The sequence below is a fragment of the Condylostylus longicornis genome, unplaced genomic scaffold, assembly GCF_029603195.1.
Source record: "Condylostylus longicornis isolate FDR11 unplaced genomic scaffold, ASM2960319v2 ptg000051l, whole genome shotgun sequence".
NCBI classification, from domain to species: domain Eukaryota; kingdom Metazoa; phylum Arthropoda; class Insecta; order Diptera; family Dolichopodidae; genus Condylostylus; species Condylostylus longicornis.
In genome coordinates, this window is record NW_026578020.1 from 837503 (window position 1) to 865117 (window position 27615).

General features: G+C 30.1%; 1 protein-coding gene across 1 annotated transcript; it reads left to right on the forward strand.

Moving 5' to 3' along the window:
- Window positions 1–19055: 19055 nt before the first annotated feature.
- LOC129611539 (uncharacterized) lies at window positions 19056–22916 on the forward strand. Its single transcript, XM_055524728.1, has one exon. It carries the CDS (start codon window positions 19056–19058, stop codon window positions 22914–22916), a length of 3861 nt encoding a protein of 1286 aa, XP_055380703.1.
- Window positions 22917–27615: the final 4699 nt, after the last annotated feature.

Sequence of the window (27615 nt, forward strand, 5' to 3'; positions counted from 1 at the left end):
GGGTTTAGGTCTTTCTCTAAATATTTCAAATGAAGTCATTTTAAAGCTTCATGGTCTCTTTGTAGTTCCAATTACTTTCCAAGAATCAAAAGCAATTAACTTCGCAAACAAGTGCCAATAATTCTTTTTCGGTTTTGCTTTATCCAATTTCGTGATCGTTTAGTGTTATACTACATAGGCACCTGGATGTTTGTCCTGCACATACTTACAGCGAACTGAGAGGCACCTATGTTTATTTAAAAAAAAAGACTTATTGAAATCAAAATATTTCAATAAAGAGTGAGATTTTAATTGTATTTTTGTTTGTTTAAAGGATTAATATGTGTTAGATCTGGGGTATTTATTTTTGAATCTTTTTTTTTTAGAATTTAGATAATAGTATCGAAATTTTAGCATTATCTTTTATATATTTTTTAATAATAAAAATTACTTTATACGTTTTAATATTACCGGTAATTTTAAACTGATTAAATATTGAACCTTCTTTGGATTTGGACAACATCCTATCTCGGAACATATCCAAGATACTCGGTTTCTCTACGTAGGAAATTGCACTTGCGTATTATAATTTTTGGATTTGCTGTTTTGAGCGCATTAAAAATTTTCCTAAGGTTCACCATGTGTTCATGTAACGATGCGCTAAAAACAAGTACTCTTAGAACTGAATTCATAAGCCGTTGGAACATGGCTGGTGCATTTCTCAATCCAAAAGGCGTTCGAGTGTACTCATAATTGCCAAAGGGAAACAGATTTCAGATCTTCAGATTTCATTTTTATCTGGAGAAAAGTTTTTGTTAAATCTAAGATCGTCAAGTATTGAGCACGGCCTAGTTTGTCTAAGAAGTTAAGAATATCAGTTTTTTGTCAAAAACTCTTATAATTCATTCTTTTCTTCGTTATTAAATGGTTATGTTTTCTTTTGTTAAAAATTTCACTGTTGGTGTCATAGAGAGATCCAAAATGTATTTTATGTATTCATAATAGATTTTATTCTCAACACACACTGTGAATACAGCATTCGATATTGGCTTGCAATACCGATTTTTGTTTAAAGAGGTAATGAAAAGTTGAAACTTATAATGGTGTCGTCTTTCTCTCTCTTTAGAGGAAATTTTTTTAATTCTAGTGTTCCTTTTCTTTTTAAGTCAGTAGGAGTAGAAGTAACGATTTCCTGATTTATTTTGTTAGGACCTTCTAAAGAGTTATAGGTCATGGGGTTGGCTAATTTTTGGGCTTTTTAGGGTAAGATGTTAGGTGTAATAAGGCTTGTGTTTTATCCTGTATCTATTAAACAGCTTATGTTCGTGTTATTGAAAGTTAATTTAAGTATGGGTAATTTATTGTCTGAGGTTATTCTGTAAAATTTGCTTCCTTGTTTCTTCATTTACTGCATTAATATTATCTACCTCCATTGATATAAACTAAACTATCAATAATTATTACTTTTTAAATTAAGTCAAGTTTTACCTAAATTATCAAGAGTTTTGTCTAAATTGTACCGAGTTTTGTCTAACATTGCTTTGTTGAAAATTTCTAAAACAGAAACGAGTTAGAAAATTATTTGTTTTATTGCATTAAGGAAATTTATTGTAGAAATTGCTGTTTCTCTTAAGGTTTCTTCTTTTGCTTTATTATTATTTCTAACATTTTTACTATCATGAAGGTTAAGTTTATGCGATTTATTGTGGTTTACACTTATGCTATTAAAATTGTAATTACTTTAATTTATATTTTCTCTTATTAAATTAAAATTTTCCAATATATTATATGCTTCTCGCAATGAATTTATTTTTCTATTTAAAACTAGTGAAGCTGAATGAGTATCTATTCTATCGAAGAATGTTTTCAATTCCAAGGATTCATTACAATTTGAAAGAAACTCAGACGATTTTTCTGAATCATATTTCTCATTTAATTTTCCTAACAAAAATTCTAATCTACTCTAAAATTCTCTTACAAAAGTATTCTTTCTTCAAAATATTTTTTAATCTAAATGGTAGTATAATAGCCTCACTCCAAAATATTTTATAAAGGCAAGTGAAATTTTTGAGAAATTCTGAATGCGGGAAATGCGGCATTTATCATGGACAGTTATCGAATTCAAACTAATATCGCCGCAGGGTCGCCAATTGATACCATTTTTCTTTCACACCATATGCAGGCGCGAGGCGACCGAAAATGAGAAGGGCCCATATATTTCCAATTCAACCATATGAGCGAATTCCACCTCCGCCAATTTATGAAGAATCGCGTCTAGCCTACGGGTCGAACCAAATGGAAGCGGAGCTTTAGTGACAATGTGATGCACCACGGAATGCCTACCAGAAATAAAATAGTCTGAAATTTGCGTTAAGGTAGGATAATTTTTAAGAATACTACCGAATTCATCATTAATTACGAAATGTAGTGGAGTAATTGCAGCTACCATGCAATCGATAACCCAAACAGATAAATTTTTTTTGGGATCACCAGCTGTTTATTCTTAAAGTCAACCAAAAGACCCTCCGATACTTGATCTGCCTACTGCAGCCACAGTGAACAAATGCGTAAAGTTTCCGAATAAGGTTCTTATTAGGTAAAACGGAAACGTCAGCGCCGATGTCTACCACCTATAAAATATTTTATTTACTTCCGTAACAAAAAGGCGCATGAAGGACGAGCACTGCCGCATAAATAACAGGTTTATCTAGTTCCGGTAAGCCAAGCTCGAGTTTACAGCACCACTACCGCCAAATCCATTGAAAAATTTGGAGTGTTTGGTACATCTCATATTGCGTTTCCTAAAATTAGAATCTCGCGAAACGACTTCCGGTCACGTATTTAATTTCATCAACATCTCTTCGATCCTAGCCGTTGCTCAAAACCGTTAGATTTAGTAGATTCGCGGTCCGGATGTCAAAAACGGATTTTTATTTGTATTTGGACTTCGATGTTCTAGCGAGGCTCGAATTCTGGGAAGCTTCGTAAATTTTATTCGCCAAAATATCTAGTTCCCCCATCGGCTTTTCACGCACAGCAAACAGCGAAGCCATAAGTTCTTTATAATGCTCTCATTAAAAGAATCACCCGAAAGTAGTGTCATTGAGATAAAAACTTCCTACGGTTTCCTATCACCTATATCTTTTTTTATCTAAAAGTGATACTATACGCCTACTTTCGGAAACAGAATGTCTGTCAAAAAGGGTCTGTTTCAGAGCTTTGTATGGTCGAATTCAGGAGAGGCATTTAAAATATCAATGACCGATTCCAAAGTTTTCGGTGGACGGTAGGCAACCGTTAAACAATTTTTCGTTTTACCATTCGAAATCCTATATAAATGGAATTAAACCTCCACTTGGATAAACGAAGTTGCCGGATTAGCAGCCCAAAGAGTTGGCAATTTGAGTTGAACCGATTCTAAGTTTCCGTTTTGGGATCCTATAAATGGGTACGACTTTAAAGTCGTATTGAAAGAGGATTCTCCAGAAATTTCAGGACCAGGATTCGAAAGACCCGACATGGTTTCCCTTAACTTTTTGTTAAGAGGCATAGAACCGAAAATGAAATTACAAAAATTAAAAACAAAAACACGAAATTAATTTAAAAGAAAGAAAAAAAATTAATTATTGCAATCAATCAACATAAATTAAAGTGAAAAAAAGCAATATTAAATTGAAAATTTGAAAACTTGAAAAATAAAATCTTTGCACAAAAAAAAATTTCAAAAAAAAAAAAATGATTTCTTTTATTTTTGAGGAAAAAAAAAATTTTTAATAGCTATTTGAATTAAAACAAAGTTGATTCAAAAAAAATTTCAATTTATAAAAATTTAATAATTGACAAATTCGATATATTATTAGCGCGAGAAACGCCAAGATAATAATGCTGTAACGTGTACTTTTAACAATTACAATAAGTTGTGTGAAAGTAATTAACAGTAGGTATGTATATATTCTTATATGTTCAAGGGCGACTTTGATCATAAAATTGAAAAAACCACCTTTTTCTTTTAATTTTTTAGTCGTTTTGACCGATCACTTTATTGGTAACAAATGAACTAAACTTTTATTAATTTTACAAAATACAAAAATTTTCTTAAAATTACAAAAGTAATATTAACAAAATTTTTTTTTCTAATTTGGGACACATTACAAAATTATTTTTAAATTTGCTTATCTCATAATTACTTACAATAATTTCTTTAAAAAAAATTGATTTGAAATTCTCAATGTTTATTACAAAGCCTTCTGCAAGCCACATGTTTATTACAAAATTACCATTATACCATATTAACGTTATAATAATACGTTAAACGAAAATAAATGAATAATGCAACATAAGAAAAAAATGCAACATAAACATTTTTCAGTGGGTCGTTCGTTCACACTATGTTTTAATAAAAATATAGGTCAGTTTAGTTAAGTTAAAATTGTAATTGATTTTATTTGTTTTGAAATATGATAAGTACAAAAAAATTTACGATAAAAAAGAATTTATGAAAATAAAAGAGAAAAATTTAAAAATAAAAGTGTCGTCTGTTTTTCCTAATTTATTGTATTGAAATAATATTTTAGTTGATTATTTCAAGAGGATACTCTTTTAGAATATTATCATCATTTGATGTTGATAATATAACTCCTCCCTCCTTATGATTCGACTCCTGGCGAACACATTTTAATATCACTTTCGATTTGAGAGGTTTTAATTATATTTTATAATGAAAATAAAACAACATGAACAACCCAAAAAAAACAAGAATAAGTATCAGTGAATTAACAGTCAAATTTGTATACCATCTCTGAGTATTTTCATATTTTACTTTTTCTATGTGTTTAGTATTATTGAAATGGTTGTAATACAAATCTGTTAATGAATTTTATCATCGACATTTAAAACACTTATATTGCGTTCAAAAAGGTATACTATTTCACTATATTCTTCTTCAAAATTTTTTTGACGAAATTTATTTATTAAAATTTTACAGTTTTTAATTGGATGTGGATTTTTTCCACAATTATTAAACAGTAGAGTTTCATTTAAATTTTTTGATATAACAACAGAATCAGATAATGGTTTTATTTCTGTTGAGAGGTTCTTATGAAAATTGCATTGTATGTGGTCATTGCTTAATAAATTTTTTTTTTTTTTTTCCTTCTTCACTCCTAGGAGGAGTATAGGGCTAGTGCATGATATCTATCATGCCCTAGTTTCTATAGTCATAGAGAGTTAGCTAGGTAGGTGACTAGCCTGCCGTAGTTTTATTTATATTAATTATTTGAGGTTATTAATATTTACTGTTTATTTTTCTTAGTTTTTTTTTTTTTTTTTAATATGGATTAAATTTATTAGTATTGTATATTAAGTTATAATAATATTGAATATAATTTTTATAGTGACCTGACCGGGGTTTGAACCCGAGACCCTTCGGTTAAAGGGCCGGTGCCATAACCACTGCACCAATGATCAGATATACTTATATTATAAAATTAGATATACAATATTATCATCAAAAGATATTGAATCCCTTTTTACAATATCTTTTTTATCTACATACTTATAAATGTTTTCTTTACAAGTTATAATTTTATTAACATTAGTATCAAGTTCTAAAAATTGATCTTTATTCGGTATTTTTTCTAAAATAGTTTTAAAACATTTTTCTTTTGCAAAAATTGGTATAAATATTACAAAAACAATAGTATTTTTATTAAATAAAACACAATTTTTTTATATACGGAAATATTTCAATGGTTATATTATCTTTTATTATTTCCTCGTCTGTTAGGATATTTCTTGACAATATTTCTAATTTACTAGTTAGAATTATGTTCTTTATATTAGATATTAGGTTTTGTAGCAAATTAATATTTTCGTTTATTTCAAATTTTACATTAAATAGATTAATTTCTTCATTTATTTGGTGAATATTATTTTGAAATTTATTTATTTTATTGGTTATATTTTCTTGTGCTACATTAATATGAGATGTTACTTTTTCAATCTGCTCTGAAATTTGTTTATTAATTGTTACCTGATCATTGAGATTTTCAATTATTTTTTTGTTGTTTTTTTTCTATTACCGCGAGATGATTTTCTATTTCTGACCAGTGTTCCCACTTGGTAAAAACAAAATGTATCCAATTTCAAGAAAAAAATGTATCCATAATGTATCCAACCTCATAAAGTAGAATTTTTATACCAAGCCGCCCTATTGTTGGTTTTTTTATTTATAGTAAATTCTTTAAGAAATCACATACAACTTCTATTATATTTTAAATGTGAAAGTTAAGGTCAGAAAAAACATATGCATATATGCCTTCTGTAGTAGTTAAATTATGTGCTAAAGACAATTCACCATTAAAACGGAAAAATTTTAAAAAATATGTACAGCCAATGCATTTTCTATTACAACTAGCTTATACCAAAATATTTCTGGTACGTTCTTGTCTAAATGTTCTAGATTTGAATACAGGAATAGGCAGTACTCATTTAATAAAGCAGATTTCTTACTTTCTTCTAGTACACTCGGAAATCTGTTTAGAAAGGCCAGCAAATAACACTTTAAAGATAAAGCAATTTCGCGTTTTAATATTAGCAGCATTTTACAGTTTTGTAACATATATTTAATGTTTGAGAAATAAATGTATCCATATTTCAGCAAAATTTTGAAATGTAGCCAATTTCGGCATTTTAGCAAATTTGAGTATCTTTGTATCCAAGTTAAATTTAAAGCAAAAAATGTATCCAAATGGATACAATTGTATCCAAGTGGGAACGCTGTTTCTGACCTATCTTCATTATCCATAGTGCCAGTTAAAAATTTTAATGCATTGCCAGCTATATTAATTAAACCTCGTTTGCTTATATGATGGGGAACTAGGCTGTTAAACTCTGATTTTAGTTTTGTTAATTTATGATTTAAGAGGTTAAAAGTGTTAGTATTTTCATGCAGTTTAATTATGTTAGTTTCCAATTTAGTTATAGTTTCTTCATATTTTGAGAGATCAATTATGTGCAATATTCTTTTATAACTATGTATTATTTTAATTTCTGTATCATGAACTAATATGTAGCCATTGCCTTTAGATACTTCGTTGAGATATATTGAGGACTGAGCAAGAGCATGCGTTGTTAATATAAAAAGTATAAAGATTTTAATTATTCCTGAAAAAAATTACAATTATTAGACTGAAAAGGTAATGTCTTTATATCTAACAAGTCCCAATGCTCAGAGAGAAACTTGAAAGCACGACCTTATTTGATATGGGTTTTTTTAAATCAAAGTGGCTATTTTTTGAGAAGAAATATTAAAATAAATTCACACTTATTATAAAGCAGGTAAAATTTAGAAATTATATTTGAAAAATCAAAAAAATATATTAATATTTTCATTGATAATTATTTTAAAATTTAAAAAAAAGCGGAAAAACAACAAGCACATCCTTCGCCTTCAACGTTTTATATGTTACTGAAAGCATTTTATTATTTTTAAGTGAACAGCTTTTTTTTCTAATAGGGTAAGCTAACTCAAGATATGGGAAGTAACTGTAGTGTCAAGTTGAAAATATAATTAATAAAAGATAATTATTGAATATTGATATGAATACATAGTAAAGAAAAAATTTGAAGAGGGAATTAGAAAATAATATCTAAAATACAATTAAATACTATTTGTTAAATACAAATTTTATATAAACTTCAAAATTTTACCTCTATTTTTATTTGAAAAAATATTAAAAACTTACTATCATTTATATCAATTACCTAAGAAAAAAAAATATTTAAAATGTTTGGAAAAAACAATCATATATTTTTATGACCGGATTTGAATATTTTTTTATTTTTGAAATAAATGGTATTTTACCAAATGACTCAATAATTCCGACTGTAAAATAACAGGTATTTTAAAATTTTTGTTCTTTATGTAATATTCTTTCCGTTTAGAATTAAGGTAGGTCATACATACACATGCAGGGACATTTTATAAATAGATTGCTTTTGTTTACCTGCTAATAAAATATGAAAAAAGAGTACAGCAAAATTTTTGAAGCACTCAATATATATAACATGTTTGAAATAGTTTTAAAATAATTATTTAAAAAAAAATTTATTGGAAGTAGGTACGTACATATTTATTTTTAATAACTTAAAAACTAACTGAAATTATTTGAAACAATTTTATAAGTAACGTATAAATAACCGAAATGAGATAATTCAAATTGTTGAAATGTGTCAACCGATATTACTTTTATTTACATTTTTGTTAGCCGACACTACTCAACTTATCTTATTGGGAAATACAAAATGTGCATGAAAAATCATACATCCTTCCTCATTAACATTTGAAACCATACTGAAATATGAAATTTAAATTTTTTATCATTTTTTCTTTCCTCCTACCTTTCTTTCTTTTTCGCGCAATAGAATTTAAATGGGAAGCTTTTTTAAAAATGTGTATAATATCCTGAGATTTTTTAAAATATTAATCTCTTTTTTACTTAAAAAAAAAGAAAAAAATAATAAAAAATATGACACGATCAGTAGCATTTAAAGAAAAAACCAACAACGAAGCCAAAAATTCGTAATATTTCGTAAAAAAAATTGAGTATTGGGACTTGTTAGATATAAAGACATTAGAAAAGGTAATTGCTTTTGATATTTAAATCTCTTTTTAATTTGGCTTTTATACCTGGGCAAGGTTTCTTTACTAATTTTAACATGAGTTTCGTCGGATACAACAATATCAACCTTCTTGTGATATGGTTGAAGTTTTGTAACTCTGTTTAATTTTAAGTAGTCAGAGGGTTGCTTTAATTTTCTTTTGAGATTTAATTTGTTAATGACTTTTTCTTTCATTTTATTAATTTTTCTTGATATTAAAGAAAAATCCTCTGGTTTTATTAAACCGTTAACAAAATCTATGTGTCTTTTTCCCGTAGATGAATGAATAGTTTCATTATAAGTTTTAACTATTTGAATTATTGGGTCGACATCGTTGGGAATACCTTGTTCTTTTTCTATAACTTCAAGAGCCCTTAGGTGTTCATTTAAGGTGTTATGGAAACGTTCGATGTCGGCATTACTACTTTTATTGTTTGGAGTAGGAAAATTGAATTTGTATACCCTCATTATCTAAAAAGTTTTTAAAATTTAAACTGGTAAAACCTTTTTCTCTATCAGTAACAATTTTTTCCGGTTTACCACAAGAGGAGATATACTGCATTAAAGCAGTTTTTACATCATTCCAATTTCGTGAGCTTAAGGGGATTACTTCCGCATGTTTTGTAACTTTGTCAATTAGAGTCAGATATGGTTTACCTTTTTTATGGAACCATATATCCATGTGTACAATTTGTAGAGGTCTTTCAGTTATTTCAGTAATTTTAAAAGGTAGTTTTAATGGATGTCGTTCATATTTCGCTATATTACAAATATGACAGTTATTAATTATTTTTTGTATTTCGATTTTTAATTTAGGATAGTAAATTTCACTTTTAAGATTCAAATACACATCATTAATACCTCTATGGTTTGTTTTAATGTGTTGGTTCAGTATTCTTTCATGTAGTTCACTTCTATTTGACACATCTTTTAATAGTGACGAACTTTTTAATTTTAAATTTTTAATTCTTGAAAAATACTTTAAAGAAGTGTTTTGAGAAGCATTATAAACTACAATATCGTCGATCATTACTCCCACGATTTCTTTAGTTGGAATGTGTTTTTTAAATACGTCCACAAAAAAGTTTTCATCCAGATTTGTAGAAACAATTGTTTTTCTTGTTCTACCATTAATTTTTTTTATGTGGGACGAACTAGAGTTACCGGCACTAATAATAATTTGTGTTTTAAAAAAGTTTAGTGGGGAAAATGAAATTGGGACGTATTCAGATCTTCGTCAGCACAATGTGTAGTGGCATCAGTTGATCATATTTCATTGTTGTTTGAAATAGGAGAGTCATTATCTTTTGAATTCGAATTGTGTAGTCTACTTTCATTTAAAAGAACTTTTGCACATGAAAGTGCGTCTGCCACCTTGTTTTCTTTACCACTCAGATATTCGATGTCAAAATTAAATTCTCCCAATTTTCCAGCTTCGAGTTTGGGTCTTTTAAATTATGAAGCCACTGAAGTGGTTTATGGTCTGTAAAATTTTTTGCAAAACGAGTAGATGTTCTTCCAAACTTGTACTAAAGATAATAATGTCATCGAGATAAACAAAACAACATTTTCCAATGAATTCCTTTAGAACAGAATTCATGAGACGCTGAAAAGGTTGCTGGAGCTTTCTTAAGACCGAATGGCATCCGCAAAAGCTCGTAGTGACCACTTGTGGTACTAAAAGCCGTCTTTTGTGTATTTTATTTTGCTATCTCAATTTGATGAAAACCCTTTGCTAAATCGAGAGTAGTGAAGTACATTGAACGTCCAAGTTTTTCGAAAATATCATCCATATTTGAGATTGGATACTTATTATCTATAGTAACATTATTAAGTTTCCTATAGTCAATGAGAATTCTCCATTTTTGTTTCCCGGATGCATCCCACAAAGGTGCCGAATAAGGTGACTCACTATGTTTTATTATGCCTTGCTTTAGCATTTCTTCAATTTGTTCATTTACTTCTTTTCTACGAATTTCAGGGTACCTATTAGTTTTAGTATAGATGGGAATTTCGTTGACCGTACTGATTTTATGCTTAATGTGATGAGTGAAAGATAAATGATCACCCTCATGATAAAAGGCCTTATCGAACTTTCTTAAAATTGTTAAAAGTTCTTTTTTTGTAATAGGATCCAAATGATCACATTTGAAAAACGCTTAGTTTGTTTACTGGGACCGGAATATGGTATTCATTTTCTTCATTTTGATTGAAATACAGAGGTAGTACATTACCGGTATTCAATTCTAAACTATTGTTTGTATATTAATTATGGCCCAAATGGTTTTAGGATATTATTGCCTAATAAACCATCAAATTTATCGTGAAAATTTATTTCAAGAAAATTAAGTTTACTCTCAGAATCAAACTCAATGAAAGCATCTATTGTTACTTTAGTATCGGAGATAAAAGTATTAAATAAAGTTTTTATATTAATTGGTTTAATTTTTAATTTATACATGGAGTAGCAAATTGCAGTATTAATGATGCTCATTGTAGCACCAGAATCCACAATAAATTTTAGTGATTTTGACTGTTCAGACCACGATGATGTCTGAATTCAGAATAGTTGTTGCCACGATTATAATTATTACCACTATAATTATTATTACGATTAATGTTGTTAGTATAATTATTACTACGGTTAAAATTTCTATTATTACTACTGCGATCATTACGCATGAAATTATTATTATAACCGGTAATATTGTTGTTATTATTAACAGTAGTATTGCTATTATTACGTGTGTAAGTATTATTATTTCTATAACTATTAAAATTATTAAAAAGTTTCTTATTTTGATTAGAGGAATTAGTATTAGTTTTATTAAAATTATGGGAATTTTAATAAAACTATAAAAGGGATTATATTCAGCATAACTCCCCTCATATAATATATCCATTGCCTCCTCCAAAGAACTAGGATTACGGCTAAATATTATAGAACGCATTGGTTCCACTAGTTTTTCTTTGAAAATTCGTAAGCCCGTTAGAATTATAGCATTGGCTTGAATTATGGCAGGTGCATTAGGTAGGTCTTTTACTTTATTATTCAACCGGCGTAAATATTTATTTGCTGTGAAAATAAAATAAATTTTTTTTCACAGCAAATAAAAAATACTCTATTGCTTTTTATTTATTATAGCAAAATTATTTATAGTTTGTGGTTATATTATAATATTTCAATGATTAAATTTTTTGTTAAAATTTTATTGTATTAATTTCAGTTTTTAATGTTCACAAGAAAGTTTTTTTTTCTTTCTTTATTTTTTGTTTTACTTTTTTGTTATTATAATATTGGAAATATTAAATTATTCAAATTAATTTTTAATTTAAATTTAATTTAAATTTAATCGGAATATTATTGTTTGTTTTTTTTTTTCAAATTAATTTTACAGATAGCACATAAAATTAATTTTACCTTTTGAGTTCACTTTTATTCACTAGGTGTTTCTACTTTACTTTTTTATCACCCTTTTTATTTTTAAAATCCTACCAGAACTGCGCCACTTTGACGAAACAAGGGCGACTTTGATCATAAAATTGAATTAAACACCGTTTTCTTTTAATTTTGTAGTCGATTCGACCGATCACTTTATTGGTAACAAATGAACTAAACTTTTATTAGTTTTACAAAACACAAAAATGTTCTTAAAATTACAAAAATAATATTAAAAAAAAATTATTTTTTTTTAATTTGGTACACATTACAAAATTATCTTTTAATTTGCTTATCTTATAATTACTTACAATAATTTCTTAAAAACAAAATTGATTTGAAATTCTCAATGTTTATTACAAAGCCTTCTGCAAGCCACATGTTTATTACAAAATTACCATTAAACCATATTAATGTTATAATAATACGTTAAACGAAAATAAATGAATAATGCAACATAAGAAAAAAATGCAACATAAACATTTTTAAGTGGGTCGTTCGTTCACACTATGTTTTAATAAAAACATAGGTCAGTTTAGTTAAGTTAAAATTGTAATTTACAATAAAAAAGAATTTATGAAAATAAAAGAGAAAAATTAAAAAATAAAAGTGTCGTTTGTTTTGCTTAATTTATTGTATTGAAATAATATTTTAGTTGATTATTTCAAGAGGATAATCTTTTAGAATATTATCGTCATTTGATGTTGATGATATAACTATATTTATAAATGTTTTTAGTAGCAGGTTTTTATAGATTAATTTTAATAGATTAATTTTAATCATATGCTTATTATACCCTGCACTTCGTGAAGGGTATATTAACTTTGGTATGGAGTTTGTAACTACTTGAAGGAGTCATCTGCGGTATGGACATATGTATATGTTCTTGCTCAGCGTAAAATTCTGTGTCGATTTAGACATGTCCGTCCGTCCGTCCGTCCGATCGCACGATAACTCAAAAACGAATAATGCAATCGACACCAAACTTTCACAAGTTTTTTCTTTTGTGCCAAGGACGAACCCTATTGTTATTGGACTAAGTCGGACAACGGGTTCGGGTAGCTGCCATACAACTCCAAGAGTTTATTTTAAATATTTCAAAAACTAATAAAGCTATAAATATAAAATTTTGTATACATGTGTCCAATTATATTCTACACATGCTCTAAAAATTATAATGGGATAGCTGCACCGGTTCGGGTGGCTGCCATACAACTCCAACAGCAAATTTTTTATATTCGGCAAAATAATAAAGTCAGATTCATGAAACTTGGCAGTCATGTGTCCAATTATAGGTCAAATATAATTCCGAAGTTTTGGAGGAATTGCTTGACAGGTTCGGGTACCTGCCATACAACTCCAGAAGCTAATTTTAAATATTTGGAAAAATAATAAAGTCAGATTAATGAAACTTGGCAGTTGTGTGTCCGATAATAGATCAGATATATTTCTGAAGTTTTAGTGGAATTGCTTGACAGGTTCGGGTACTTGCCATACAACTCCAAAAGCTAATTTTAAATATTTTGAAAAATTATAAGGTCAGATTGATGAAACTTGGCAGTCGGATGTCCAATTATAGGTCAGACATGTCCGTGAAGTTTCTATAGAATGATCTCACAGGTTCGAGTAATTGCTACACAATAACGAAAGGTGCAAGGTATAATTCAATCGGTTTATACCGACTGAAACGTTTTTACTTGTTTTTATTATATTTAGCATATGAGTAAACTTATGATTATTAAATTCTTACGATAAATATGATATTATGATAATGAGTATAGTGTAAATTAATATACACGCATGTATGCAAATTTTTTATAGGGTTTTAAAATATGTACGTACATGTGGGATTGAGAAATTTTACATACATACATACGAATTCACTAATGAAATCAAAACATTGAATTTTCTATTTTTGTATGTTTAATTAAAGGAGAAAAAATTTGGAAATGCTATGCAAGTGTGTGGCCAAGTGTTTACTTTTGAGAAATTATTTATATTATGTAAAAAAAAAATATTTTAACAATTATGGCACAATAGTAATATATAAAGCCATGTACATAAACATAATATAATAAATTTTAAGAGTACTATAATGTTACTTAAAAAAATTTCAAATAAACAAAAAAAAATTTAGAACTTATAAATTTCCAAGTAGAATACACATACATGTTGGTACATATATTGCATATGCGCGTAATATAAAATGCGTGGATAAAAAATAAAAATACATATGTATGCATATAGTATTTATTATTTATGATAATTTTATATAGATGTCAATTTTAATTTATATAATACTCTACACTTGCTCACACTTTTATTCAAATGTTAATTAATAAGAACAACCAACCTTAATCAAATTTCATTAAATAACAATATAAGGCAAGATGTGCATCCTTTTTTTTAAAGATTTCAGGTGAAAAGAAATAAAGTTGGGTCAAAGTAATGGTTTGTATTGTAGCACTTTTCCCTTCAACAAGTGAAAATACTACTTTTAAGAACATCTGAACCATCACTATATTTTTAAAATTACTTTCATTCATGTACGAATATATTTCAAAAATTGCATACCTTTAAGAAGGGCAATGTACTCAATCTTTAAAATAAACCAAATAAAATTGAAAGAGGTGCTAACTTAATGGTCGAATTTAAGTCTTATTTGTGTGAGTTAAAAAAATAATTATATTTTTGAGCAGTATTGCTTTTAAACAAATTCTGTGTATAGCTACCACACTATTAAAACTATTTTCATTCATAAGCGAAACTATCGCACATATTTAGGATGAACGATTTATGCAGTCTTTGAAATAAAGCAAAAATTAATTTATAAAGGGGTTAACATATTGCTCGATTTTAAGGGTTAATTGCGTGCGTTAAGAAAAATAATTATATTTTTTAATGTCAAATGTAACGGAACTTACCGTTAGCTTTCTGCGTTTAATAGAAACTTGAAAAAGCTTGCGTTTTCGGAAATATAAGGCGTCAAAAATTCAAATTTTACAAATTTCAAGAGGCGTTAACTTGAGAGGGGGTGGAGATAGAAAAACATTTTGTTCAAACGAAATAAACCAGTTATTAGTGTCTAACAGTTACTAAATTTCAGGCTCCCAAAACCTGGAGTTTAGACGAAAAATGACATCAAAAATTTGGAAAAAACGAATTTTACATAACAGTAAATTTGAATGGCCATTTTGTCCTTTCAAAGCTTAGCTATAATATACCGTAACAGGAGAAGCAAGCCACTGCCTTTCTGCGTTTTAGAAATTTACAAAATGCTTATGGTTTCACTGCTATCAATAGTTAAAAAATGGCATTTTTAGGGTTTTGGGGGATATAACTTTTAGAAGGTGGGAGATAAGTAAAAATTTTGTTCTACGAAAATAAGTTTCTAGTAAAGATTTCAACTTTCTCTCTTCAAGGGTGTAGAAGTTTTGTAAACATGCCCACGAGCGGACAGAAAGAGTGAAACTAATTAGCACTTTGTTTCAATTTTTTTTTGGGAAAAGTGCTAAAAAGCACTGTTTTTGTATTCGTTTCTTCTCCTTAACAAAAGGTTTAATTTTTCTAAAAAGAAATTTCTACAAAAATAGCCTCATTATTTATAATTAGAAAAAAAAATTTTTTCGTTTAAAATATAATTTAAAAATTTTATCAACAATTTAAAAAAAAATTAAAAGAATTTACAAAAATTTACTGAAATAAAACAACTCTGCGGTGTCGTTGCTGTAATGAAGTTACTGCGGGGATGTTGGTATAAGCGTGTCGCTATGACGATGTTTGTATGTTGCAGGGATGATTGCTGCTATGATTCCCGTATATTTTCGCTTGTTACCGTTCGTAATTTTTCAGCATCGGTTACTGCAAATTACGTTGTGGCTGTAAAAACTTGTATGAGACTTTTAGCGTGGTTTTCTTGTGGTTTTGACGTGAATAACTTTTTTATTTTATAAATTTTACTAATACAACATCTTAGTCGCGAAATTAATAAGTAATGTGCCTATTACACTTAATAATTTAACTTAATGGAAATCTCTTCATGCAACTGCAGAACAGATGGATGACGTAATCAAAGGAACGAGTTAAAGGCAGAAAAATTAATTAATTCATCTGTTCTGCAGTTGCATGAAGAGATTTCCATTAAGTTAAAGCTTTTTTATTATTTTTCCTTTTTTTTATATTCTTTTCACTTTACACTTTAAATTTTTTTAATATAAAAAATTTAATTGTGTGAAGTGTGTGATTTTATTATTTTATTTGCATTATCTGTAAGCCTTTTTGTTTGTGTGATATATGTGTATGTATGTATGTGTATATAAACTTTTTTAAATTTATTATCTATATTATATTTTTTATTAGTTATATAAAATATTTAATTCAAATGCACTTTTTTATGTAGGGTTGTTTTATTGTTCAAAGTAGAGGTCACCAATATTGGTATTTCGTCAATCTCGCTTGATACCAAATTAGCATTTTTATGTTTCCAAGAAAATAAGAATATAATATTTAAGCACAAAAAAAATATACTTTATTTTTAATTCACAAATTGTAATTATTCTTAATATTTATTATCCTTAAATTTTAATTTTTAAGTTATAATAATTATTTTTTAAACAAAAAAGAGATATTGGTATACACTTTCTCAATATGAAGCTATGTATTCCATTATTTAAGATATAGTATGATTGAGGGCGCCAGAGGCACCCGTCTTCTGTGTTTATGGAATTGAATCAAAATGCAAATTTTTCAAGTAATTTGTTTTTCTGATTATTTAACCCGTTTTCTAAACTACTACACATACATACTTTTAAAACTTCAGTAATTTGAGAAACAACAATACATTGTACTTATATTGCAGCATTTTAAAAAGCAAGCAAATCAAAAAAAATCTTGCAAGTTCCTGTTGTAATCTTTAAATTTAAATAAACCAAATAAGTAAAAAAGCTTTAAAATTTTAGGTTTTTTGTTCTTCGAAGCAAAATAAACCTGTCTTTCTTGTTATATAGCTTTAAAAAAAATTGAGGTTTTAAAACTATTCACATTAGAATGAAGTTGTTTTTTTATTCACCGTTGAGCATGGGCTAATTTAAACGTTACAAAATAAGAATAGGTATATATTATGTGCATAAATATGTATACAATTTGATGAAGCAAAAAAACTTCAAAATTAGTAATAATAAGTATAAAATAATTTATAAGTAAAAAGAAGTAATAATAAGTTTTACCAAGTTGTTGCAGTTCTGTATGTCATGCGGCTTTCCTCTAGCACCTAGATAAAATATTTGGTATGAATATATTACGCTTTGCACAAATACATTCTTATTGAAATAAAATACTCGTCATATGCACGTTATATTCTATATGAGTGTAAAAACGAAACCAAAGTTTCCAGCCCAAGGAAAAATCAAATATTTAATATTTTGTATATAAAACCGCACTCACATGGTGTCAAACCCACACAAATGATGACAAAAAAACCCCAATGGCAAAATGGGATTTTAGTCTCTTTCAACGCCAACGTTAAAGCACGGTTCATCCTTCGAAGTCCCATTTATATATATATGTGTATTCTAAATTATATGTGCTTAATATGCAACGCTTCACATATATGTCTGACCTATAATTGGACATACGACTGCCAAGTTTCATTAATCTCACTTTATTATTTTTCTAAATATTTAAAATTGGCTTTTGGACTTCAATGGCATCCCGAACCCGAACCCGTTCAGCAATTCCACTAAAACTTCAGAAATATATCTGACCTAAAATTGGGCAAACGACTGCCAAGTTTCATGACTTTATTATTTTTTCAAATATAAAAAATTTGCTTTTGGAGTTGTATGGCAGCCATCCGAACCGGTGCCGTCATCCAATTAAAATTTTTAGAACGCATGTAAAATATAATTGGACACACCTTTACGAAATTTGATATTAATATCTCTATTAGTTTTCGAAATATTTAAAATAATTAAATATGTTGTATGGCAACTACCCGAACCCGTTGTCCGAATTAGGCCAATTACAATAGGGTTCGTCCTTGGCACAAAAGAAACAGCTTGCGAAAGTTTGGTGTCGATTGCATTATTCGTTTTTGAGTTATCGCGCGATCGGACGAACGGATGGACGGACGTACGGACATGTCTAAAAATTTCAAACAAACACGATATTGATCGGTTTATTCAGATTCATTAACAAAAATTTCCTTTATAAAACGTAACATTGCAATTTAAGGTTTTTTTTTGTAATATTAAGTAATTTGTTTTATCGTTTTTTCATCATAAAGTTAAAAGAATGGTTAGAATCAATCTATTTTTCTCCCTGCTTACACCTTTACAATGATATTTTGACAGGACTTAATATATAAAGTTTTGAAATTGAATAAATTTTAATCCATCTCAAATAAAAATCGAAGATTTGTGACTTCAAATTAAAAATATGTACATTTTTTAAATTTTTACAAAAAAAATAAAATAAGTGTTTACACAAAGGATGAAAAAATTGAAAAAAATTTATAATTATTCAAGCTTATAATTGGGTCAAAACCATAGTCATTTAATAATGCTCGCATTGATTCTCATACCTGGGTTTACGTTTTTTTTCATAACTACATATGCGTGTTTTTTTCGCTTTAAAAACAAAATAGTAGCTTTTTACCACTCTATATCTAAGCATTGTGCTATACATCATAATATGGCGTAGAGTACAAATGGATACTATGACAACAGTCTATTTTAACAGCAAATTTCTTTGGTTTTGGTTTCAATCGAAAATATTTTCTTCTTCGTTATGTAAGAAATTTGTAACAAACTATGCTCATAAATTTTATAAATAATTAAACAATTTTTTGTAATAGTAAATGTGAGTATTTGAAAAATTCAAATTTTTTTATTTTGATTTGGGTAAAAATTTTGCAGATATTCAAATATACATACCGTTGGTAAATAATAGCGTTATTGATTGGATCATAGTATTATTCATGTCCGACAGTGTTTTGAAAGTAAAATCTTCAAGTCGTCGAGAAAAAAATATCAAAGTAATCACAAACAAGAATGAAAACGAGACAAGAAATGAATCTGTACTAATTATACACCAGACACCACGATCTTCTGTATTAAAAATAGATTCATTTGTACCAAATTTAAAGTTACAGCGTTTAAAAAAGAATTCAACAAAGAACCTTTCATTACTTGGCTCTTCAGCATATATTAGACGATTAAATGCTACAAACAGAAATTCGGTGATCGATAGAAATGTTCGAAAATACTGTTATAGAAATGGCGTACTTGGCTTAAATAACAGAAATTGTGATAAAAGTAACAATAACTTCCACAATTGCGCGGATTTTCAAAAGTCAACCATATCAAAAAAAAAAGCATGTGCAATAGGTCAGAAATTAAACGCCAGTTCGATTGTAGCAAATCCATTCAGTCAAACAAATTCAATTAGTTTGCCTTTAGAGTATAGTTTGATAACAAATTTTGGAGGAATTTGCAAAATTCTTCGAACTCAAAAAGAAAAAGAAAAACTTCCAGATCGTATCAACTGTGATAAAAGGGGTTTAACTTCAATACCTTTATTTTTAAATGAAAGTAATTTAAGATTACTCTCATTGCAACACAATTTAATAAATGTTTTTCATGTTCCATCTGATCGTAACAACGAAGATAGAAATATTGAATATGAAAATAAAGAAGAAAACAAATCTGTTTCTGTTGACTTACCTCCAGTTCCAAAAGTTAATAATCATTACATTCAATTTGAGCATATTCATTTGAAAGTTGATACTGCAGTTCAAAAAAATATTCTCAAAAAGAAGCACAGCAAAGTTCTTATAAATGAAATGCTTGGAAAAGAGTTATCCGACAATGAAATCGAAACTACAACTAAACCAAGCCTTGCTAATAATGCATTAGGGTCTTCTTTAACTTTTAATATCAATAATATGGTCAAATGTGAACAGAACTCCATTTCAAATTTGAAAACTAATTATTCGGCTTTAAAAACTTCTGTAATTAAAAATTCATCTGGAAGGACCCTAGTAGAATCTCACAATACCAAAATATTAAAAACTTTGAAAGATGAGTTCAAAAGTAACAACAGCATAACAGACATAAAGCGAATGTCTTCGTTAGAAACAAGTGACATAACATTTATAACGCCCCAAAATTCGAGAAATAGAATAGAAAATAGTATATCAAATAATGATAACGTAGAAAATTTGTTTATGAATAAAATTATATTAAATGGAACTTATGCAGATATCTACCATAATTTGATTTTTTTGGATTTGTATAATAATCAAATTGAAAAAATTCTCAACTTGGATGGATTTAAAAATCTTACGGTTTTGTTGTTGGGTAAAAATCGCATTACCGATATTTCGGGCATATCGTCACTTAGAAAAACTTTGCGTGTATTAGATTTGCACGGCAATCGGATCACTAACATTTCAAATAAAATAAACGATTTACACGAGTTAAAGTCTCTAAATCTTGCTGGGAATCAAATTGAACAGATTCACCAAAATGATTTTGAAGGTCTTATAAATCTAAAAGAACTAAATCTAAAGCGAAATAAGATTAAACGCGTTCACGGATTTCATCATTTAGTAAATTTAGAGAGATTATGGCTCTGTCATAATGATTTACAAAAGGTTGATGACATGTTTTCAGTAGCTAAAGCCACGAATTTGCAGGAAGTCACTGTGGAGAACAATCCTGTGTCGACAGAGGGCGACTGTGTTTCATTCTTGGTCAGTTATTTACCAAACTTGAAAATTCTAAGTCAAATGCCAGTAACAGATCAAGTACGTAAAGCAGCTTTGGTGTGGCGCAAAAATAAAGAAATGTCTGAAAAAAATAATTTAATTCATTTGTCAAGCAATTTGTACAATCATATCCGAAGAGAGGAAATAATTTCAAATGCAAGAACTAATTGGGAATTATTAAGATCTCAACGTACCGCGTCAGGAACACAGAGAGGTAAAATAAAAAATAAAAAATGTACTTCAACAATAAACATAAACATGGATATCGAAAATAACGCAAAACAATTATATTGTTCCACAAATTTAAGGACAGAGAAAAAAGTATCTTTAATGAGCTCTGAAACGTTGTTGTCGAGAGGACTACAACGTAGCTTTTTAAAAGAGAGCGATGATAGCGAAGAACTGCAACTACCACTAATTTCTGAACCAATATTTCCTTCTGTAACAAGTAAAATCCCGTTGAAAGGTAAAAAGAGCAATTCTAATTCCAGTTTAAGCCCGAACTTACATTCGTCTTCAAGTGGTTTAGGATCAGACTCTGATGAACAGTCAAAAACGATAAAAAAAAAAAAAATTGAGCAAGTTGTACCCTTACTTACCTCGCCCTCAACACCATCAGTGTTATCATCATCATCATCATCATTATCATCATCAATGTCGTTATCTTCAGAGATCAAATGCAATGAAAATTTAGAAATTAAAACAAGATTGGAAGAAATTGATCCACAATTTAATCAAAATATTCTAGCTGGTAATCAAAATACATCAGAAAAAGATCTTGATTTAAATCAACTAGAAAATTTCAATATCTCAGCAGCGCCGGTAACGGAAAAAATATTTCATGAAAATGAAAGCTTAGTCACTTATAACAAACAAGGATCAGAGTTACATACACCTAAGTCTGCATCTACAATTTTATCTAAAATTGTTAACTGCTCAGCGAAGGATGATTGTTCCTCAAGTTCAAATAGCATTTTGACCATAAGCTACAGTTCGAAAAACATGGGAAACTATTCTAATAATATTAATATACAAGAAAAATTTCAAATGAGGCGAGCTGACTGCACCATTTCCTGTAATGTAAATGCAATGAAAAAAAGTAATAAAAATTCTATCTTAAGGTCGCAAACGGCTCGATTTTGCAAAAGCAACAACAACGTTCTGAATATCAATCAACAACAGGACTCAATTCTTGATAAGTCAAACACAAGTGGTAATTATGGAGTAACGAGTTTAAATAAGCAAGTTGTAGAAAGGGAACGTGAACAAGGGGGGGATTACTTAATAGAAATATGCGGGAAGTATTTGAATATATATGGTGCTGGTGCATTACGTTTTATAGAAAAGCAGTGGAATCAAGCCAAAGCTTGTGATGTTAATACCTTGAATTTCAGTTACATAAACTTCAATAATATTGCGTATTTATTAAGTAGAATAAAGCAACGTTTTCCTAATGCAGAAAAATACATATTTCGTGAGACTAATTTGCAAAGTTTAGGACAGTTGAACGCGTTGGCTGATTTGCAAGGTATACACTCATTATCAATTGAACCCGAAGGAAACTATTTAATAAACAATCCGCTTTGGAAGAGTTATGCTATATACCGCTTAAATCATTGGGGTTTAAAATTTTTAAACAATATGGAGATTACAACTTTAGAAATTGAAAATGCTCAAAAAAGTTTTAAAATAATATCCGACATAGTTTTATGGATAATACCCGAATCTATTTTGCAACCAATAGTACATAAACTACATTTTGAAGAAAAATATACCATGAGCTCGTTTTATTCTAAAGAATTGCTTCCAAAAATTGACAAAAATGCGAAGGAAATTGTGTCCAAAGAGGCTTTAATATGGAAAAAATATAGTCTTCAACTAATGCAATCTGAAGAAAGATGTTTACGTGAAAGGGCAAAAACTCATTTTGAGGTTATGATTGACAATTTGTGTAATGCAGCTGAGAAACTACAAATTTTTGACATTATATGGCCTAAACTTCTTTTAGATATGATTATTAATATATTAGCCGATTACTCGCAAATGGAGGTATATTTAAAAAAATTTTAGTGTTTCTTCCACAAAATAAATTATCAGAAAAATCAATGTTTTGCCTTTGTCTTAGGGTGATTAGAACTTCTTATTCTTCTAGGTTTTTACAATAATACAGTTTGTGTGAAATAGTAGATACACATATAGATACAACCAATTTATACAATATAAATATAAGATTGCAGCTTTTATGTTTTTTATTTGAAATAACAATTCAGTCCAAATGTCTCAGACATCAAAAATTTATACGAGTTTCCCACTCTCATTGACACGAATTTATTGAGCTTCGACAAAATCGGAAAAGGTGTGTTCATACATTATATCTTTGTAAATATTGAATCCAGTTTTGTAATTTTTTTTTAATAATTCAAATTGACTAACCATTAGTTTTGCTCTATCGTGTTTTCGTGTGTCTATGTTTCGGCACGGAAGTGCTGTCACAACACTTTATGTTAACTGGAAAGGTTTGGTTCGCTTCAATCTTTTTGTCCGAACCCTCTCCCAACAAGTCGGGAGGCCTTTACATTTACAAGCTGTTCCAAATATGCTCTATGTTTCCTTATCTGCTCACTTACTAGGGAGACACCCAGATCCCTATGAATATCACTATTGCGCACATACCAGGGAGCATCCACTGTATTACGAAGGACCTGTTCTGGAAAATTTGTATTTGTCCAATGTATGTTTGTTTGACACAAACACTTTCGGTTATATATCAACACCCTATCGTACTCGTATCTAAAAGCCAGTAGTATTTGTTTTCTAATTCTACTCGTTTTCTTTTTACATTTCTCACCTGAGTTTAACACCCAAAGTCATACCTAAGTATTTCGCTATGTTTTGGATTGATACTTTAGCACTATTCAAACTCAATTGTGGTGGCTTAACTAAATTTTTGTTTGAAAATCACATGTACAGATTTATATTCATTTAGCCTTATTTTTTATGTATTTGTACATTTACTTATACAATTACTTCCTTCCTGTAAATTTTATCGATTGTTGTTGTTGTTCCATTCCATTCAATACAAGCAGCATACTTTGTCGAGCTTGTAGTGTTCCTCTCCTTGCTAATTCAACCATTAGGTGGTTCATTACGGATGAGGCGATGATGCATAGCGATTTAGAGACTCCTTCTGGAGACCCAAACATCTGAAGAATCCGAGTAGGTTTTCCGTGGCAACCTTATGATTGCCTTATAATGCTTCCGGTCATGGTTGCTTAAAAGCACCTTCACTTGCCGAGCCCCGTACGCGCGCTCCATAGCTTCAGTCTTTTTTCCTCCGCTTCACGGATCTTGCCTGATCCAATACGATAACAGAGCTCCGGCCTAACAAAACGGGATTTGGTTCCCCGCTTCCCTAGTATTTCTGTTTCCTCACTCCCTTCTGTTTCAACATGTCTTGGCAACCAGCACAGCGCAACCCGATTGTCCTGACGCAAACGCTCGAGCTTCGCGAGACATTCCCACACTGAAAGGGTATCCACATTGGGTGTATATTCATGGACTCGAAGTATTTGATCTGACCTAAATACTCAAGCACCTTTCGGTATGACACCTGGTGTGGTTACCCATCGGGCAGCTTATCAATCCCCTCCAATTATTTTTTTTTCCCAGCTTTAAGGTGAAGTTTTTCCTGCCCTGCATACTATGATTGCCCTGGTAGCCCTTGCCATGACTATCTGCTTGTGTTTTTTCCACCGAACCTCCTTTCCAAACGTTACACTCACATATTTGACTTCCTTATTCAGTTCAATGGTTTCTCCATGCAATGGTATTGCGCGAACACACTCAAACTCACCATGCGCGCAGACGCAGAGCACCATCCCTTCGTTATTTGAAGCCCACTCTGTATAAAGACAATGTCATCTGCATAAGCCTGGCACTCAAATCTCCGCGATAATCTCAATTCTTATTGACGCCAACAACTTACACATCCATAATGTGCGAGGTGTCGCCAAAAGGCGCCATCGATACCTAGAAAGCACATATCGCTATTTCTTTGTGCTCAAGCGATTCAGCTATGGCACTAGTCAACGTATGCAAAGCAGTGTTCGTATGCATACTGGCAGCCGCTGAATGGACGGTCTACTAACACCGTCGTCCACAAGTAAATTACCAGTACCTTTTCCATTGTCTTCAGAAGATAATAAGAAGAGAAGACGATGTGAAGCTTATTGGCTTGATCAAATTGGGCACCATATCCCTTCGTCTTACCTTCGGGTTGAGCATAGTTTTGGCCCTCCGCCAGAAATCTGGAGAATATTCGATAGCCAGATTACTTGGAAATTTTTAGTCAATTCGAGATGAGTCCCCAAAAGAAGAAGAGCCCCCTGCTCATCATTCTTCGTCTAACTCACATCCACCCTCCTTAGGGAAACCAAAGCAGTTACACCCTCTGTTGCTAATGCCGTATTTAGATTCGGCGCCGCTAGCGTATCCGCTATGCTTCCGCAGAAGGGCCTGCAACTCCCCTTCCTAATCCTCCGCATCTCCCTGTTATGGAAAGTTGATCTCCTTCAGTAACTTTTCGATTCCTCGAAGGTTAAACCGGATAATTTTATGGTCCAATATGGAAATCTCTTCAGGTACTCACCAGTTCCGCACGAGAATTCTCACATTCGAGCTACTGAATTTGCTACTGAATTTCGGGCTACGCATTCTCGTTAGAGGGTCACTTGACTCGGAGGGTCTTCTCCCCTGGATTCGTCCTGAAGGCTGAAGAGGATTAGTTCTAGGTCCTCAGCTATGTCCTCAACTGCTTGGAATTGATGTCTTCGCTCGTCATCCTTCGTGTCCTTTTCTACACTTGAGAAATCATCCCTCATCTCTTCTTCTGGGTCTTTTCTCCATCCTCTGATCTTCCCGACCCGGTACCTGTCTTTGTACCCTTCTTCTTCTGTGGCAACTGCTGACATTATGTCAATGTCAACTTTTGGTAGCTAGCCCCCTCCTGCTTCTTTCTGCCCCAGCAACTTCCAAGCTCGGATGTGCATTCTCCTGTTTTGAGCTTAGAAAATTGCCAACAGCTTTTCTCATTTCTAACCGGGGCACCTGGGCAAGCACAAGTGCCTGGCGGATGAGCCAGTCAGTCGTCTCCTCGTCGGAACAGTCGATGAGAACCATACCCGGCTTGAAGTGTAAACTTTCAAACAGAATTATTACGACCCATGCACTGGCCAACTAGTTGACAATCAGCTCCTAAAGGTTGGTGAAATTCACTTTCTTATATAAGATTTCCTTCTTATATAAGTTTGCGTATCCAGTTAATTTAAAAGTAACGTTAAAGTTCAATGCACTTTTGAACTTGAAAAATATTAACTAGTATTATTAAATTAAAGTGCATTGTTATTGTGAATGCGCTAGTTATGCAATATTAATAATAACAAAGAAGGAAATGGATATATTATTGTGATTGTAATTATTAAAGAGGATTGCATTTTTGGAAATTTAGTCACAGCGCGAAAGTTCTAATTTAAGTCAAGATAACATTTCTTATAGTGAACATAGTAAGTAGACGTTTGTTAACATCGTGTTTTTTTTTTTGTAAAATTCTTTACAAAGTTTTTTTTTAAATTTTTAATTAGAATAAAAATGAAATGTCCGAAATAAAAAAATTTTATAATATAAATTTAATAGTTTCTTTTTTTCCTTCTGTATGCTGTTTGAAGAGCTGTCTTCGATCTTGAAGGATAGTCTAAAATTAATCCATGAAATCATTTCATCAATCCAACAATCATTTGAAGTATTTATATTTTTGTACACGATGCTTTTTGGTGTTTTAATTTTTATTTGTAAGTGTGACGTCGTCATTATACAGGTATTGACATAGGCATAAACACTATCCGGGCTTTACGTCCGATTTTAAGTGAAAGGAGCGATGTCAATGAAGATGTTACTTGATGTGGATTACAATTGTAGGAAACGTTGCGAGAATTACACTATGTTACATGCTGTCCATATTGACATAGTGTTTCTTCAGGATAGTTATATATGAACGTGATACCAATGGTCATATCATAAGTGGTGTCATATCACCAATGAAATGCAGATGTTATAATGTTGCATCAATTGGTATTGATGTAGACGATCCATCAATGCAATAACAATATTCGCGTGATGTTGACGATCCATCAATACAATAACAATATTCGCGTGTGTGTACATGTTGATTTTGTATTGTCCCATTTTTATAATTATTGCTTCCAAATTTTAATTCCTGAATTTTGTTTTTGTTATATTTTTAGGTAAATACACCTGTAAGCAAAAACAAGAAAAAAATAGGAAAGATGGATGAGCTTTAAAGCGACCCCGGCTCGCATGTAGGATGTAAAGGAAATACATAACAAAGGAGATGGAGTGACAACGACACAACGTTAAATTTAATTAGTTTAAGTTTTCTATTTAAATAACTATAAATAAGTTAGGGTTAATTATAAGTTAATTTAAAATTAAATTTCAAGAATAAGTTATAGCATAAGTTAGGCTAGCTTCTCTTGTACGTTGTTTTTTCACGGTACTCGTTTATGATTAGGACGAATTCGATTTTTAGTATAAGTTGTAGCATAAGTCAGGCTAGCTCCTCTCGCAGGTTGTTTTTTCAGATTGCTTGTTTATGTTTAGGAAGATTTCGATTTTTTAGTATAAGTTGTAGCATGAGTGAGGCCAGTATTCTATTAGGGTGTCTTTTCAGGTTCAGTGTTTTTTGTTTTACTAT

Coding starts and splice junctions, on each gene's coding strand:
- LOC129611539 (XM_055524728.1), top strand. CDS start 19,056: ATGTCCGACAGTGTTTTGAAAGTAAAATCTTCAAGTCGTCGAGAAAAA.